The sequence below is a fragment of the Lipomyces tetrasporus genome, assembly GCF_029532465.1.
Source record: "Lipomyces tetrasporus strain NRRL Y-64009 chromosome Unknown POJ06scaffold_7, whole genome shotgun sequence".
Classification (NCBI taxonomy): Eukaryota; Fungi; Ascomycota; class Lipomycetes; order Lipomycetales; family Lipomycetaceae; genus Lipomyces; species Lipomyces tetrasporus.
In genome coordinates, this window is record NW_026611602.1 from 367,815 (window position 1) to 382,130 (window position 14,316).

Genomic DNA, 14,316 nt, shown 5'->3' on the forward strand with positions numbered 1-14,316 from the left:
ACATTTTGAGTTGTAGTCTAGTAGAAAATGTCGTGTGTTTCTGGAACCGGACGTTAGCTGTACTCTGGCCGATGCCGTTACCCCTGAAAAATTTCTAGAAACGCTCCGTCCGATGACCCAATCGACTACTCCTACACGCGAGGCGTCTACACGAGTCACGGAAGGCGGAAACAAATATGGCCGGCGGAAAATCTATAAACCTCAACTCTTCGAAACCACAAGCAAAAGTCACTCCAAAGTCATCTAGCGCGAACGGCAGTGCAACTGCTTCCGCTAATCATGCTACTGTCAAGGAAGAGCCCACGACCGGATATATAGTACGTCCGACAGTTCCAACGCCCGGGCTTAGATTGTATGCCAATCCTTCTGTTCTGCGGGCACATCACTTAAGCCAAGGTGATTTGGTTCGCGTATGGAAAGATCCAGGGAATACCTCGTCGGCATCTACGGGCACCAGTGGGCCCGGCGCTGTGGGCCAGATTTTTGGGGATGAGAATGTGGGAGGCGATGTCAACGTGTTACAGCTCTCTATGGGCGTCAGGGCCCTGTTAGGCGTCCTACTCGGTGACCGAGTAAGACTGGAAAAGTACAAAGGAGTAACTGGAGAAGCCGAGGAGGTTAGGCTCGATGGCGAGGACTGGGATCCCGCTACAAGAACAACTGAAGTGGATCAGGAGAATGTGCGAACCGTATTAAGTACGTCCTGTAGAATACGGCATTTAGGAATATTCTGCTAATATTGTACAGGAGAAATCAAGTTTATCTGCCGGAATCAGACAATATCGACGTCGAACTGGCGAGTAAGAATCAATGATATTTCGACACCAACGCGACTGTCCTCCGCTCCATTAATATACCGCATCTCACAGTCGACTGAAATTCAGATAGTCGGATCAACACCATTGTCGCCTGATGGACCATTTACGTCCTCATTAGCGATTAGTACGACAGCCAGCTACGCCTTCCTAGGGGGTCTCGACGCCGAGATTGGGCTAGTCCGAAAAACCATCGAGCTGCCCCTACTCCGCCCACAAATCTTCTCTCGATTTAATGTTTCACCACCTCGAGGACTACTTTTGCATGGCCCGTCGGGCACGGGCAAGACGTCTCTGCTTCGTGCCATCGCTCATGAAATCTCTGCAGCGCATATCCTCAGCATTTCCGCAAGCAGTGTGCTTGGCAGGTATTTGGGCGACACTGAAGCCGCGCTCCGCAAAGTATTTGAGGAAGCCAAAATGTTCTCTCCAAGCGTGATCCTGATCGACGAGCTGGATGCGTTGGCGCCTCGACGTGACGGCGACGCTGCTGGGGAAACAGAGACCAGGATAGTGGCTACGTTGCTTACACTGTTTGACTCCCTTGGCCCCGTGTCGGCAGAAAACGGCGAGAGCGAAAACAATAGGCACGCGAAAGTTGTCGTGGTCGCTGCTACAAACAGGATCGCGAGCGTGGATCCCGCACTAAGGCGGCCCGGTAGGTTCGATCGCGAGATCGAGCTCCGGATACCTGATGTCAGTGCCCGCACACACATTCTCACTCTCCAGCTACAGAAAACTCCGCATACTCTGTCCGACGTGCAGATATCCAATATCGCTTCCAAGACTCACGGTTTCGTGGGCGCTGATATTGCAGCTCTGGCAAGAGAAGCTGTTCTCTGTGCTGTCGCCCGTTGCGATGAATCAAGCATCCCAGTCGACGAGATGCTGGTCACCAGTAGTGACTTTGAAACCGCAATGCTCACTGTCCGCGCTTCAGCCATGCGAGAAATATTCCTTGAAACTCCTAAAGTCTACTGGGCCGATATCGGTGGCCAAGAGGACGTCAAGCAGAAACTGAAAGAGACTGTGGAATGGCCACTTACTCACCCAGAATCGTTCTCTCGACTAGGAATTACTCCCCCACGTGGGATACTGCTCTACGGTCCACCGGGTTGCTCAAAGACATTAACTGCCAAGGCACTAGCAACCGAGGCCGGACTCAATTTTCTGGCTGTCAAGGGTCCCGAAATTTTCAACAAGTATGTCGGTGAGTCGGAACGATCGATCAGAGAGATCTTCCGAAAGGCAAGGAATGCTAGTCCTAGTATTATATTTTTCGACGAAATCGACGCCCTCTCTGCCGCGCGCGGACACGCAGAAACAGGCGGGGATCGTGTTTTGACCAGCTTGCTGAACGAGATGGACGGCATCGAGAGCATGGGAAATGTTATTGTGCTCGCAGCAACAAATAGGCCCGAGATTATTGATTCCGCGTTGTTGAGACCGGGCCGAATTGATAGGATGTTGTATGTTGGACCGCCGGATTTGGAGGCTAGGAAGAAGATTCTGGAGGTTAGATTTAGGGGAATGAGTATTGGCACGGACGTTGATGTCATGACTCTCGCCATCCAAGTATGATCGACGTCGTCAGCTTTGAAATAAAACTTTTGCTAACGTTTATCGATAGACTGATGGTTGTTCCGGCGCGGAGATCGCGGCGCTATGTCAAGAAGCTGGACTGCAGGCAATGAACGAAGACATCAACAGTCCATGCATTTCTGCAAGCCATTTTAGTAAGGCACTGAAGGGTTTGAACAGGTCAATCACTCCTGAAATGGTGAAATTTTACGAGCAATTCAAGGCTGGTATTGCCAAGGTCTAGGAGTTTGGTTAATTGGACGTGCATTTTGTATCTGGATGTAGTATAGATCTTTCCCAACAATCCCAATGTATATTAATTATATCGCGAAACATCTATAAGCCGCAACACTATGTCATATTTACAAAATGACCCGATCATTCACCGATCGACTCATCAACTCCACAAAACGCTCATCAAACGCCGGGTCTTGCTTGGCCGTCTCGAGATTCAACAAAATCTTCTTAATGCCAACTCCAATATCCGCCGTCCGCGTCTGCTCACTCAGCATGCTCAATATTGTGCGCACTCTTTGACGGCCCTGATCTGACTTCGTCTCGCCATCACCGTAGATATCTGCCTCAATCAAAATATACTCGAGCTCCTGCAATGTGGACACATTTGGCACGCCGATTTGTGCGTCAAAAGTGTCGAGAATATCCATCTGCTGGAGCACAGATCTCTCCGTCGTCGTAGCCAAGATCAAAAGTCTACGGCCCTGTTTACCGTTAGTATTCTTCTGCCCAATATCGTAGTGAATAAGTCTCACCTTTGGAGGCTGCTTCCGCATCAACACCATCAACGTCTGCAGCACCGCGTTCGAAAATCGGGGTCCGATAGGCACCCAGTCGACCAATCTCTCAATATTGTCAACAACGACGACGTTCAAAGGACTCTTGTATGCGTCATTGAAGGTCTTGCTAATGGCCGCGACCTTGGCTGCTTCGTTATATCCAACCATCGATTCGGGCGAAATGAGCTTGATAAATGGGAACTCGGACTGTAAAGCGATAGTGGCGGCAAGTGCGGTTTTACCTGCACCGGACGGCCCGTGGAGAAGTACAGATACGAGCGGAGTGTGTTCACTTTTTCGGACCTGTTGAGTGAACAAGCCGCCCTCCGCCAGGACACTATTAATGTGAGGCGAATATTTGATGACCCCGTTCTGAGCACAGGTTGCAAGTTCTTCTTCGTTGACACCGAATGCTGGACGGACTTCATCAAGCGCGTTCATAAAGTCCTGTCGATTTACTTTAAGCTTGTCTATATCAGACGACACACCAGCCACAGTTCCAACTTTGACGTGTCGGTTAAATGCGAACGAGGTAGCAGACTTCACTAATCCATTCAATTCGGCACCAGAGAAGTTCTTAGTCAGTGAAGCCAGCTCATCAAGATCAACATCAGTAGCCATGACCTTATTTTCACGCATTTTGGTCGTGTGAATTTTCAGAATTTGTCTCCTACCATCCTCATCCGGAAGAGAAATCTCCATGTGGACCTCAAGACGGCCTGGTCGCAGCAGCGCTTCATCAATCATATCCATTCGATTCGTCATGCCGATAATTAAAATATTATTAAGCTGATCAACACCGTCCATCTTAGACAGTAGCTGGTTGACGACCGAATCAGACACACCAGTACTGTCTCTATTGCTTCCACGTTGTTTGCAAATAGCATCTAACTCGTCGAAAATGATAATATGTAATCCAGACTCCTCGCCCTTGTCCTTGTACTCTTTCTCGGCGTCGGCAAATAGTTTTCGAACATTCTCTTCGGATTGACCGACATATTTGCTCAAAATCTCAGGACCATTCACAATCTTTGGTTCCCTCGCGTTCAACATCTTGCCGATTTGACGAGCCATCAATGTCTTGCCCGTGCCCGGGGGGCCATAGAGCAAAATGCCCTTGACGTGCTGAATACCTAGTTTGTCAACCAACGCTGGCGGGAAGATTCGACTTGCAAAGGCGCGACGGAAGATCGCCGAGAACTCCGTATCAAGACCACCAATACCCATATCCTCAAACTTGAAGTTGGGCTGGATAATAGCATTAGCGGCAGGCCTTCTAGCGGACGCCTTCAATTTAATTGGCGAGTCTGAGGCTTTGAAGAAATTGATCTGAGTATGCTGAGTCAATATGCCACGGACCTGGGGATGTGAAGCCGCCGGTGCCGAAGCTGGACCTTTCTCTCCCAAATCAACGAGCTGTATGGACCGCACAATAATCTTAAATAACATTGCCTTGTAATCCATAATCATTCGCTGGCCCGGTGCAAGGATTTGGTCATGATAAAGTGTGGTGAACCATTTAGCGAGCTCATCCTGATCATATTGCTGATCTGAAATCTTGTTGCGACTGTTGAAACCAATCTCAAGATCGAGCGAGCCGAGATATGCCTGACTGCCATTTTGGAATGGATCAAATGGTGCAATAGTAACTTCTTGACCTAATGACCACCCCGCCCATTCTCGCTGAACGCCAGACGCACCTGCGGTGCCCGGTGGCATTGCCTCAGCTCTAGATCTCTTTGTCAGTGTCCACAGAGTAACCGTGCATATCAGTGTCAGCATACCTTGTTGTGAACACAAAATGATCATCCACAATAACATATTGATCAGATCTAAAGTCCTGAGGTGATACGATGAGTCTATTCGTCAATGCAAGTTCGTTCGTCGGTGCTGACGCTATCCGTACGACTCGCGCTCCGGCAGGTGCACTCCCGCCACGATAATCGAACGGCGTAGGGACGACTCTGCCAAATGAGCCAGTAGATGATGCGTTCGAAGGCGGCTGTGCGCGAGAAAATGGTGAGCCTTTCGAAAACATCTTGCGCGGATTGTGTGGAATTTTAAGCGATTGCCGATCAATCGAGGTGTCGTTGAGTCGAACTGGCGGAGTGATGCGGCGGCGAGGGGGGCGATACGGCGTACGAAAAGTTTAGGCTACGTAACATCTCACACAGCGCCACAGTCTACGTGACGATATACATTCTCGACAAGCAACTACGGACAGGTTTCTTAATTTGATATTTTTGTCCTTTAAGGTATCTACAGTGTATCGAAGCGATGTAGAAGGGCGACTAAATTTTTGGACTAGACTCACCGAGGCGCCACAAGATTTCCTAATTACGATGATCACCTAGCTAGCCAAGTTCGATGCGCCATATTGGCGGAGGTCAGCAAGAGCCTGGATCTAGTTTCTACTCTCATTGGTGCTTGGACCGGGCTTAGCGCTTTGACTTGCGGGATGAAGAGCAGATCTTAGCAATTTTGACGTTCCCAAAGAACTGTCGGACAGACGCATACATGAGTGCCAGAGGTTGAACGGTCGCGCAAATTATGGGAGCTGCAGAATTTCTGCGAGAAAAAGTTAGTGGCGGAGTGGAGACAATAATGGAATACACGCAGGTTGTTTATATCTTGGCACCGACGATGAACAATAGCGGCGCGATCCTCATTCGAGTTCTGATAGGTTTATTACACGTTGGTCTATATGGCGGTGGTTGACTAGAGACTATCGATTTACTATTTATCTACCTAGAGAAGCTGCGACCTGCATAGTTGATGGTGCGTTACTTCCGACCGTGTCAGCTCTTCGACTCGACACGCCCCCGTACAGCTACAGCGCTATCGACCTAATTCCACGACTATCGTGTTCTGAATAACAATGAGGTGATACCATTTGTATTCAGAAGTCGCTTTTCGTTCCCCTTTGCTCCTGTACTATGCGTTAGCAATACTATTGTCAGACAATGTTCCTGTCAGGCAGGAAATGTTTCGACTAGTATTACGTATGTAAATACCTTCTTTCTTATAATGCACATTATAGATGCGGAATATAGATGTTCACTTTGGCTTAATCGCCGGAAGTGCCGAATTGAGTCTCGGCTATAAATATCATCATAATGCACATAATGCGCAGTACGCCTCTGTGGATGGTCCCGTTGATCCTAAGCCGGACGTCGCCGATTGGGATCACGGCGCTATTGCTAGCCCGTCCCTACACTGAATTCCGTCTCGCCATGCGGAATATTACGTTCGTTATATGGTCTCGTTGTTCCCGCCCGAAATTGCGTAGCGTGACAAAATGGGATTTAGCTTCTAAGCTATAACTGCTCAGTTAAGCCAGGAGAGGAGCAAGGAAACACCTGGGTCGTGAAATTAGATCATGTCCCTTATAACCTATTGCAAATTTCCTATCATCCTATGATCATTCGTCAAAAATATTAAATGAATAAAACAGCTTCGGCAAGCCGGATCGAAACTTTACTCTCGAACTCTCGCAGTTGTACATGTGTAGCGGCGGAGCGGCTCAATCATATGGATAATGTTCCGTCCAGATACTGTCGGCCTAAGCACGCACGGTTATTACCCGTAACCCGTTGATCTAGGACTTAATCAATAGTTCAAATTCTTCCTTTTCTTCTGTAGAAGCAAATTTAGATTCAAGGGAGCTTCTGGTTGTTTGCATCTTGGTAGGGGACAAGATTTGGAGAGATAGAGTTTCAAGCCTTTTGAGTGAATACGCGGTGAGGCGGTGAGGCGGGCATTCCCTTGGATTTACGGCACCTTTATTCCGCGGTTGTTGGTGACCTTTATCTCGTTCTACTAGTATTGGTTGCTGAGGCGTTTGAATTTTGTATTTCTGTTCATATTCTGGTTTAATTGCTCGGGAATAACTACATTCACGATGGTGCTGCTATTCCTCAAGCAACCCGCAACACCGAAATTACCAATCACCAATTTGCCTCCCGTTGTAGAGGTCGATCGCGAAGAAGCTTCAGTTGACGACATCATGAACGCGATTCAATCATCTACAAAGCTGGCGCCGTCAAGATTAAAGCTATTTCTCGCGTCTTCGAAGACAGTCCTAGTGCCGAACTCGCCACTTAGAGTATATGATATGCATGATGGCACACGCGTCTTCGTGAAGGATATTGGTAAGTGAGCATTGCGCCTAATTGGATAACAGATGTTTACTGAAGTCGCGAATTCTAGGCCCGCAGATCCATCGACGGACGCTGCTGTTGACGGCGTACTCTGGTCCCGTTTTCATTCACATCCTGTTCTATTATTGCCAGTCATTTATCTACGGCGCAACGTTTCAACACACAGCATCGCAGGTTCTCGCGTTTACGCTAATTTCTTTGCATTTTGCGAAGCGAATATTTGAGACGATTTTTGTGCACGTTTTCTATCGGATTACTGTGTCATTCTACTCACTATACTTGTACCTATTTCATTATTGGGTACTATCTGGTGTTTTTATGGCATATTATATCTACTATCCATCATGCACGTCGATTCCATCAGCTCAGAGACTGATTGACCCGACAGTTTCTACGTCTTCATCTAAGGCGGCAATTCCCAGTGGGGCGTGCTCATCGTCAATCTCGCTACTTTCGTCATCAATGGAGACAGAAGAAACCAGTTTGTACTTTCTCTCTGCAGTGTGGATTTTTGCTGAGCTTTCAAATTTTGAGACTCACCTGATCCTTGCCAACTTGCGCATTCGTTATCCACGACCGTCCTACACCTCCGCGGATTCTACTTCATTTTCGGCCCCCCAGTCGCGGGTTCTGGGATCGTCGTCGGCGGTGCGCTTCGCATCCTCTATTGCGTCATCTTCCTCTGCATCCGGTCTGGTGGCGCGAAGGATTCCCAAAGGATATGGGTTTGATCTAGTCTCTTGCCCCAACTACTTCTTTGAGTTACTTGCATGGACGGTCATAGCTCTCATCACGCGCAGCTTAGCATCTCTTCTCTTCCTGGTCGCCTCAGGGTTGCAAATGTGGCGAAAAGCAGCCAGGAAACATGAAATGTACAAGAAAGAATTTGGCTCGCAGTACCCTAAACATCGCAAGGTCCTAATTCCATACGTCAAGTGAACTTTGCTTTCATTCCGTTCCCAAGTTATTTTTTTGTCTACGAACTATGCGACGGTGCTTCGTAATGTTTGCTTTGTTTTAGGTCTTGTTCGGAATATTGAGATTCATCTCTCGGGCGTCCTGCATTTGGTAATCTGTTAAAATGTTTGCTTTTATTCATGTACATCTTTTTGGGAATTTATTTCAGTGACCGGAACATAGGAAAACAGATCGGTTGGGGATGTATGCAGGAATGTGATTATCCTGATATCCTTGATATTGCTAGATGCAAAATGTGTGCAGGTCGAAGGAAATTTGTGTTGTACGACTACGACGTATTGACATACAGATATCTATAATAAATGGCAGCTCAACCTGCAATTGCTCGTCCAGAATAGTGTAATTTCTGAGTCATGTTTAAACATTGCATACGTACAGATTTTAAATTTCTCGTTACGAACACCAACAACGATAAGCTTCAAGAAAGCCGCAAATATTGACATTGACACACCGTCTAACAATTTCAGACCTCATCGTTCAGCTCTTGTCGAATAACTGTTTCCTGCGCAACGGTCGTCGCTTTACGTCCGAAAAAGCCAGACATCGATGGCAAATGCAACAGATGCTTACGCACGCGCCTTGCATAGACAGCAAACAATATTGCGGCAACGACTACCGAATTCGTGCTAAGCAACGCTGGTACGGCAAACACTGCCGGCTTGTCGAATATGATCGTGGACGCGAACGATAAGAGTTCGAAAAAGTTCTGGAATGACGATTCGACAGAGGAGAATGCAGTGCGGGATTCGGCTTCCACGCCTTCTTGGATAAGAAACTGGGCGCAAAGATCGAAGCCCCATAGACCAACGCGGGAGCATACTACGGCAAAGACCAGCGCTGCGGTCGCCTTTGATGCAAAGACAAACAGAAACTTGTCTGTCGACTCTGCTGGTACATCGTCAGCACTTGGCGAGCCCGAGTGGTAAATCGCGACAGCGGCCGCTATGCAACAAATTGCTTGCCAGTTAATGAACCACATTCCTCCTCTGACGGCACCAATGTTCTTCATGAGTATGGGTGCCGCCCAGGTCGCGGACAGCTCAAATAACACTGAGACAGTACGTAGAACACCGATGACTGAAGGGCTGTATCCCACAGCCAAGAGATAAGCTACGAACTGACCACCAAAATTGAGAACCGTGAAGTATAGGAAAGACAGAGCAAAGGATGGGAGGAACAAGTCATGGTGGATATAGGTCGACAATGGTGAGGCGGGTGTAGGACTTATTGTGCCATCATCATTATCTGATGCCAGTAAGCCCACGCCTTGGACATCGGAGACTTCGTCACGTTCTATCCCCGCGGTGCGTGTCGCCAAGGCTGGCACAAGTTTGTAGACGCGGGCTATTGTGAAGTACTCAACAAAAACTGAGACGACGTTGAGGAAAAGTAATGCCCAAACTGAACCAAGCACAGTAAATCCGATTAGAAATGAAATCGCAAGGGGTCCAGCCATTTTACAAAACAGGTCGATTCTTCGCATGATTGAATTCAGGCGTTGCAAGTCTTCGGAGGATGAGCCCGCGATAACGACGACCTACTTTCGTCAATACGGGTCCAAGGGTGAGTATGCAACTGCCCCGGTACGTACCCAATCACGTTCCACCGATACCGTGTTCATGATAGAAGCGAGCTTCTCAACGCACGCAAACGCTGACAATATAGCGATGAATCCTGCCTTGATAAGCATACTCGTTGAAGCTGCACCCGCATTCAAGAGAATCATAGCAACAAAAAGAGCGCAAGAGCAGGCGACCGCAGCTCGCTGGAACACTACATAAGGACCCGTTAGAGAGTGCCGACATAACGGTCTCAACAAGAGCAACCACCAATTGATCGGCGGACAACAACAAGCCTGTTGGTCCTATCCACTTGGCGACCCATAGCTGGCGCCAAAAACATGGCCGACAATGCGCGCCATAACGCATAAACTGACGGAGGAAGAAGCGTGCCGGGGAATATCGAAGCCAAAAAGAGCACGGCGGAGTATTCGAAGATACGCGAATTCCAGGCCGACAGAAAGTGCGAGATGCATACTCGCATCAGAATGTCGTTTGTGAGAGCCATTCTCGAAAAAGCCAACCACCCTGTCGTGCTGAATACGCTCAAGTAGATATTGGGAGGATGGCGGCTACAGAGAAAAACAGAGAAAGCTGTTGGCTATCGGAGAATTGAGGGGACCATATTGAGCAGAAGCACTGGCCCATGCGCCGCACGTGTAGACCGTCAAGGTTCAATGGAGTTACGTGCACCCACACGATCATTAAGAGCTTGCTACTATAAGTTACAAGAAGAAAAATATTACGTGATCCTAGGGTAATTGTTTTTTTACGAATGATGTGTCTGGTCCCGCTATGTGGGTTGTTCGGCAGTTTTTATCGAGCGCCGCCACGTTTCTCTTAAGTATAGCGTTCTAATCAGTCTAGAAATAGCAACAACCCATTTTAGTGATTTCTATGCGAAATTCCATTTAACCTACAAATAACTGTTGTAGCTAGTAAGTGCGATCTCGATAAAAGGTGTCAGTTGGGCACGCAGAGTACAAAAATGCATCGCCCTTTCCCTTAGCATGCAGGTGCACTGCAACTTTGGCTGCAACGACCCCTTGTGGTAGCTGTTATATTGCTACATCGCGGTAGAGCCTCATTCACGGCGATGTCAGCGCCGTTACGGCAGAAGCGCCAATGTTGTGTTATATATATGCTAATCATGAAGCCGCAAAGCTCGGAGGAGGCTGCGCTGAGCCCCGCCGGGTGTTGCACGTTCGCAGCACTTTCTGGCTGTGCATCTCCCTTCTATATATCGTCCAGCCCGTCAATTGCAATTCCGCCAGCTCGTTTACCGACCGGATTCATTACATAGCACAAATTCTGACACAGTCGCAATGCTGAGGAACTCGCTGTCCTTACGGACCGTCATCGTCGCGGCACTCCTCAGTGTTCTGTGGACAGTCGCACCCGCAAACGCTTTCTATCTTCCAGGTGTCGCTCCCACAGACTATGAAGAGAATGATCCAGTGCCACTCCTCGTCAACAGACTCACCCCTTCTATGGATCCTGATGATCAGCAGTTGAGAAGTGTCATTTCATACGACTGTAAGTGTCATTCAATACCTCAGGCTGGCCAGCCACACGCTCCAAGATCATTGGCTAGACGCGTTTCAATACTACCTGGCACTTGATCGCAAACTGAAACAAGTACTATGTGTAACAGTGCCTTATAAATTTTAACGTTGCGCGTCTTTAATTGTCGATTAGTGGCATTGGAACCTGCGGGACTGGCGCTCAGAGGACATGCCTGGAAGGTCGTCGACAGTAATTTAAAATTGATCTGACTACTAACAACCATAATTTTATAGACTACCATCCGGCGTTCCACTTCTGCCGTCCTCAGAATGGTAAGATTGCTAATCTAAGACCGATGCTACCAATGATATGTTCTGACTGCTGAAAGGCCCCGAGAAGCAGGCTGAATCACTTGGTTCAATCTTGTTCGGCGACAGAATATTCAATTCTCCATTTGATCTCAGAATGCTCAAGAATGAGTCTTGCAAGACTCTCTGCACGCAAACTTATGATCCTCGAGCTGCGAAGTTTGTGAATCGTCGTATTCGCCAGGACTATGCCTTGAACTGGCTGATTGATGGCCTACCAGCAGCTCGTGTCAAGTACGACGAGGTTACCGATACGAAGTTTTACTCCGTCGGGTTCGAACTAGGAACCATTGAAGCTGACAAAGAGCCTTACTTAAGCAATCATTACGACATCATCATCGAGTACCACGAGACTCGAGCTGGCAAGTACCGTGTTGTCGGTGTCGTTGTCCTACCGTCGTCTCACCGGACAGCTCTCGACAATAGCGGCGTCGTTACGAACTGTGAAGTCAATGACAAGCTGGCTCTGAATCGAGACACCAACACTCAGGTTACTTTCACTTACTCCGTCGCTTGGACGCCTTCCCCGACGGCCTGGGCCACTCGATGGGATAAATACCTTCACGTGTTTGACCCAAAGATCCACTGGTTTTCCCTCATAAACTCTTCCATCATTGTAATTTTCCTTACTGGAATGGTTGCGATGATTCTCGTTCGGACCCTACATAAGGATATTGCCCGCTACAATCAGCTCGACCTTAACGAAGATGTTCAGGAGGACGCGGGCTGGAAGCTTGTGCACGGCGATGTGTTCCGCGCACCAAAGAACTCGCTCATTTTGTCGTTGTTCCTTGGCAGCGGTGCTCAGCTGTTTGTTATGACCGGATTCACTATAGTTTTTGCTCTTCTCGGCTTTTTGTCTCCGTCCAGTCGTGGATCTCTTGCTACAGTCATGATAGTTTTGTACACGCTGTTTGGTTTCATTGGTGGTTATGTGTCGGCTAGAGCGTACAAGGCTTTCGGTGGTGACAAGTGGAGGGTGAATGTTATTGCCACTCCACTGCTTGTCCCTGGTATCGTGTTCTTGACATTCTTCTTCCTGAACTTCTTCTTGATCGCGTCGGAGTCCTCTGGTGCCGTTCCCCTTGGCACGATGTTGGCGTTGATCGCCATTTGGTTTGTTATTTCCGTTCCGTTGTCGGCAGCCGGCTCATACTTCGGCTTTAAGATGCCTGCGATCGAGGCTCCGGTCCGAACAAACCAGATCCCTCGCCAGATTCCGGAGCAGCCAATGTATCTTCGGTGGGTTCCCAGCATGTTGCTTGCTGGTATACTTCCGTTTGGTGCAATCTTTGTCGAATTGTACTTCATCATGAACTCGATCTGGTTTCACAAGGTTTACTACATGTTCGGCTTCCTTTTCCTATGCTATGTCATCATGGTCATCACCTGCGCCACGGTCACAACTTTGATGGTGTACTTCCTTCTCTGCTCCGAGAATTACCATTGGCAATGGCGGAGTTTCTTCACCGCGGGTGCATGCTCGATCTTTGTGTTTTTGCACGCTATCTTATTCTGGGTGTCGAAGCTCGCCCTGGGAGGTTTTGTCAGCAATGTTTTGTACCTCGGGTATAGTTTGCTGATCTCATTTGTGGTCTTTGTGTTGACTGGGTCGATTGGTTTCGTGACAAGTTACGTCTTCGTCAGGAAAATCTATGGCTCAATTAAGATTGATTAGACCATGCACGGTTCAAACCGTGCGAGAACTGAAGTGTTCTAGAGGACGCTTAGATTGGGAGCAAAGGTTACGGGGCAGAAGACCAAAAGCCAGCGCATGTCGGCATCTTGTGTGGCAGTACTATGGGACGATACCATTATAAAAGCCGCAGAGGTCCATCACGTTGTGGTATAAATCACAGGAAACCTATGACTGTGATGCACCATATTGATTTTATTCATATACATAGTTTAGTTTTTTATTTTCACATTTTTATTTTAATCTGTGTGGTGCTACAGTTTTTGTGTCCATGTTACTATAACATTCGTTTTGTGTATTTGAACAGGGTTGCTATATATATTAATATTATATATTAGTTATATAACTTATGTATTTTTGTCTTATATTTGTAAGTAGTCTAAGTCGTGTGCGTCAGAATGATATAACATATCAGGAGCCATATTTTAATTTTGCAAGTAACTGTAAGCAGGTCCTTCGGGTGAAATAGTATAATGCCGCATTCAATCAGTGCTTATGCCAGATGGAAACAATGGCAAGTGCAATGACCGTTACACACGGCTAGCAGCAAACGAAACTAAGAAATGTTTTTTTGCTCGATCAAAAGTGGCATGGATGGCTACTAAGAATAGTCGGTTCTTCGATATGGTCAAGTTACAGGAAGAACCCAAATTTCCAACTCCTAAGATCACATGACCACCAGTGTGGAACTGCCATAATGCTGACTACATGCACTTCAAGAACGAATTGAATAACAAGAAGTTCGACTCTGCCTTCGTGCAGCAAATATTCTCACCGAATTATCTGCATCGCCTTGCTCACGTCGTGAATGCTGAAACGCACTCCGTTGGAATGGTGGCGGCAACTGGTAACACCACGC

General features: G+C 47.7%; 5 protein-coding genes across 5 annotated transcripts; 3 read left to right on the forward strand and 2 right to left on the reverse strand.

Annotated features, from left to right (window-relative positions):
* Window positions 1-136: 136 nt before the first annotated feature.
* Window positions 137-2,681, forward strand: POJ06DRAFT_256062 (P-loop containing nucleoside triphosphate hydrolase protein). The gene is made up of 3 exons (XM_056187973.1): window positions 137-696; window positions 748-2,390; window positions 2,446-2,681. The coding sequence occupies exons 1-3, from the start codon at window positions 177-179 to the stop codon at window positions 2,638-2,640; spliced, it is 2,358 nt and encodes a 785-aa protein (XP_056042575.1). The 5' UTR covers window positions 137-176; the 3' UTR covers window positions 2,641-2,681.
* A 77-nt stretch (window positions 2,682-2,758) lies between these two features.
* POJ06DRAFT_282248 (P-loop containing nucleoside triphosphate hydrolase protein) lies at window positions 2,759-4,909 on the reverse strand (the record flags this gene model as incomplete). The annotated part of the gene is made up of 2 exons (XM_056190015.1): window positions 2,759-3,115; window positions 3,167-4,909. The coding sequence occupies 2 exons, from the start codon at window positions 4,907-4,909 to the stop codon at window positions 2,759-2,761; spliced, it is 2,100 nt and encodes a 699-aa protein (XP_056042576.1).
* Window positions 4,910-6,802: 1,893 nt separating this feature from the next.
* On the forward strand, window positions 6,803-8,622 carry POJ06DRAFT_128619 (3-oxo-5-alpha-steroid 4-dehydrogenase-domain-containing protein). The gene is made up of 2 exons (XM_056184335.1): window positions 6,803-7,341; window positions 7,400-8,622. Exons 1-2 carry the CDS (start codon window positions 7,092-7,094, stop codon window positions 8,287-8,289), a joined length of 1,140 nt encoding a protein of 379 aa, XP_056042577.1. The 5' UTR covers window positions 6,803-7,091; the 3' UTR covers window positions 8,290-8,622.
* Window positions 8,623-8,651: 29 nt separating this feature from the next.
* Window positions 8,652-10,497, reverse strand: POJ06DRAFT_256071 (Ferroporti-1). The gene is made up of 3 exons (XM_056187974.1): window positions 10,158-10,497; window positions 9,920-10,101; window positions 8,652-9,865 (listed from the first exon to the last, which is right to left on the reverse strand). The coding sequence occupies exons 1-3, from the start codon at window positions 10,393-10,395 to the stop codon at window positions 8,792-8,794; spliced, it is 1,494 nt and encodes a 497-aa protein (XP_056042578.1). The 5' UTR covers window positions 10,396-10,497; the 3' UTR covers window positions 8,652-8,791.
* A 715-nt stretch (window positions 10,498-11,212) lies between these two features.
* POJ06DRAFT_239033 (Endomembrane protein 70-domain-containing protein) lies at window positions 11,213-13,439 on the forward strand (the record flags this gene model as incomplete). The annotated part of the gene is made up of 4 exons (XM_056186025.1): window positions 11,213-11,423; window positions 11,586-11,642; window positions 11,687-11,725; window positions 11,782-13,439. 4 exons carry the CDS (start codon window positions 11,213-11,215, stop codon window positions 13,437-13,439), a joined length of 1,965 nt encoding a protein of 654 aa, XP_056042579.1.
* Between the last annotated feature and the right edge of the window lie 877 nt (window positions 13,440-14,316).

Excerpts from the sequence above, each read along its gene's own strand:
- POJ06DRAFT_256062 (XM_056187973.1), top strand. The coding sequence starts at position 177 with ATGGCCGGCGGAAAATCTATAAACCTCAACTCTTCGAAACCACAAGCA. Across the intron at positions 697-747 it reads GAATGTGCGAACCGTATTAA|GAGAAATCAAGTTTATCTGC; the intron begins GTACGTCCTGTA and ends AATATTGTACAG. Across the intron at positions 2,391-2,445 it reads TCATGACTCTCGCCATCCAA|ACTGATGGTTGTTCCGGCGC; the intron begins GTATGATCGACG and ends GTTTATCGATAG.
- POJ06DRAFT_128619 (XM_056184335.1), top strand. The coding sequence starts at position 7,092 with ATGGTGCTGCTATTCCTCAAGCAACCCGCAACACCGAAATTACCAATC. Across the intron at positions 7,342-7,399 it reads CGTCTTCGTGAAGGATATTG|GCCCGCAGATCCATCGACGG; the intron begins GTAAGTGAGCAT and ends CGCGAATTCTAG.
- POJ06DRAFT_256071 (XM_056187974.1), bottom strand. The coding sequence starts at position 10,395 with ATGGCTCTCACAAACGACATTCTGATGCGAGTATGCATCTCGCACTTT. Across the intron at positions 10,102-10,157 it reads TGTTGTCCGCCGATCAATTG|TGTTCCAGCGAGCTGCGGTC; the intron begins GTGGTTGCTCTT and ends GTCCTTATGTAG. Across the intron at positions 9,866-9,919 it reads TATCGGTGGAACGTGATTGG|GTCGTCGTTATCGCGGGCTC; the intron begins GTACGTACCGGG and ends TGACGAAAGTAG.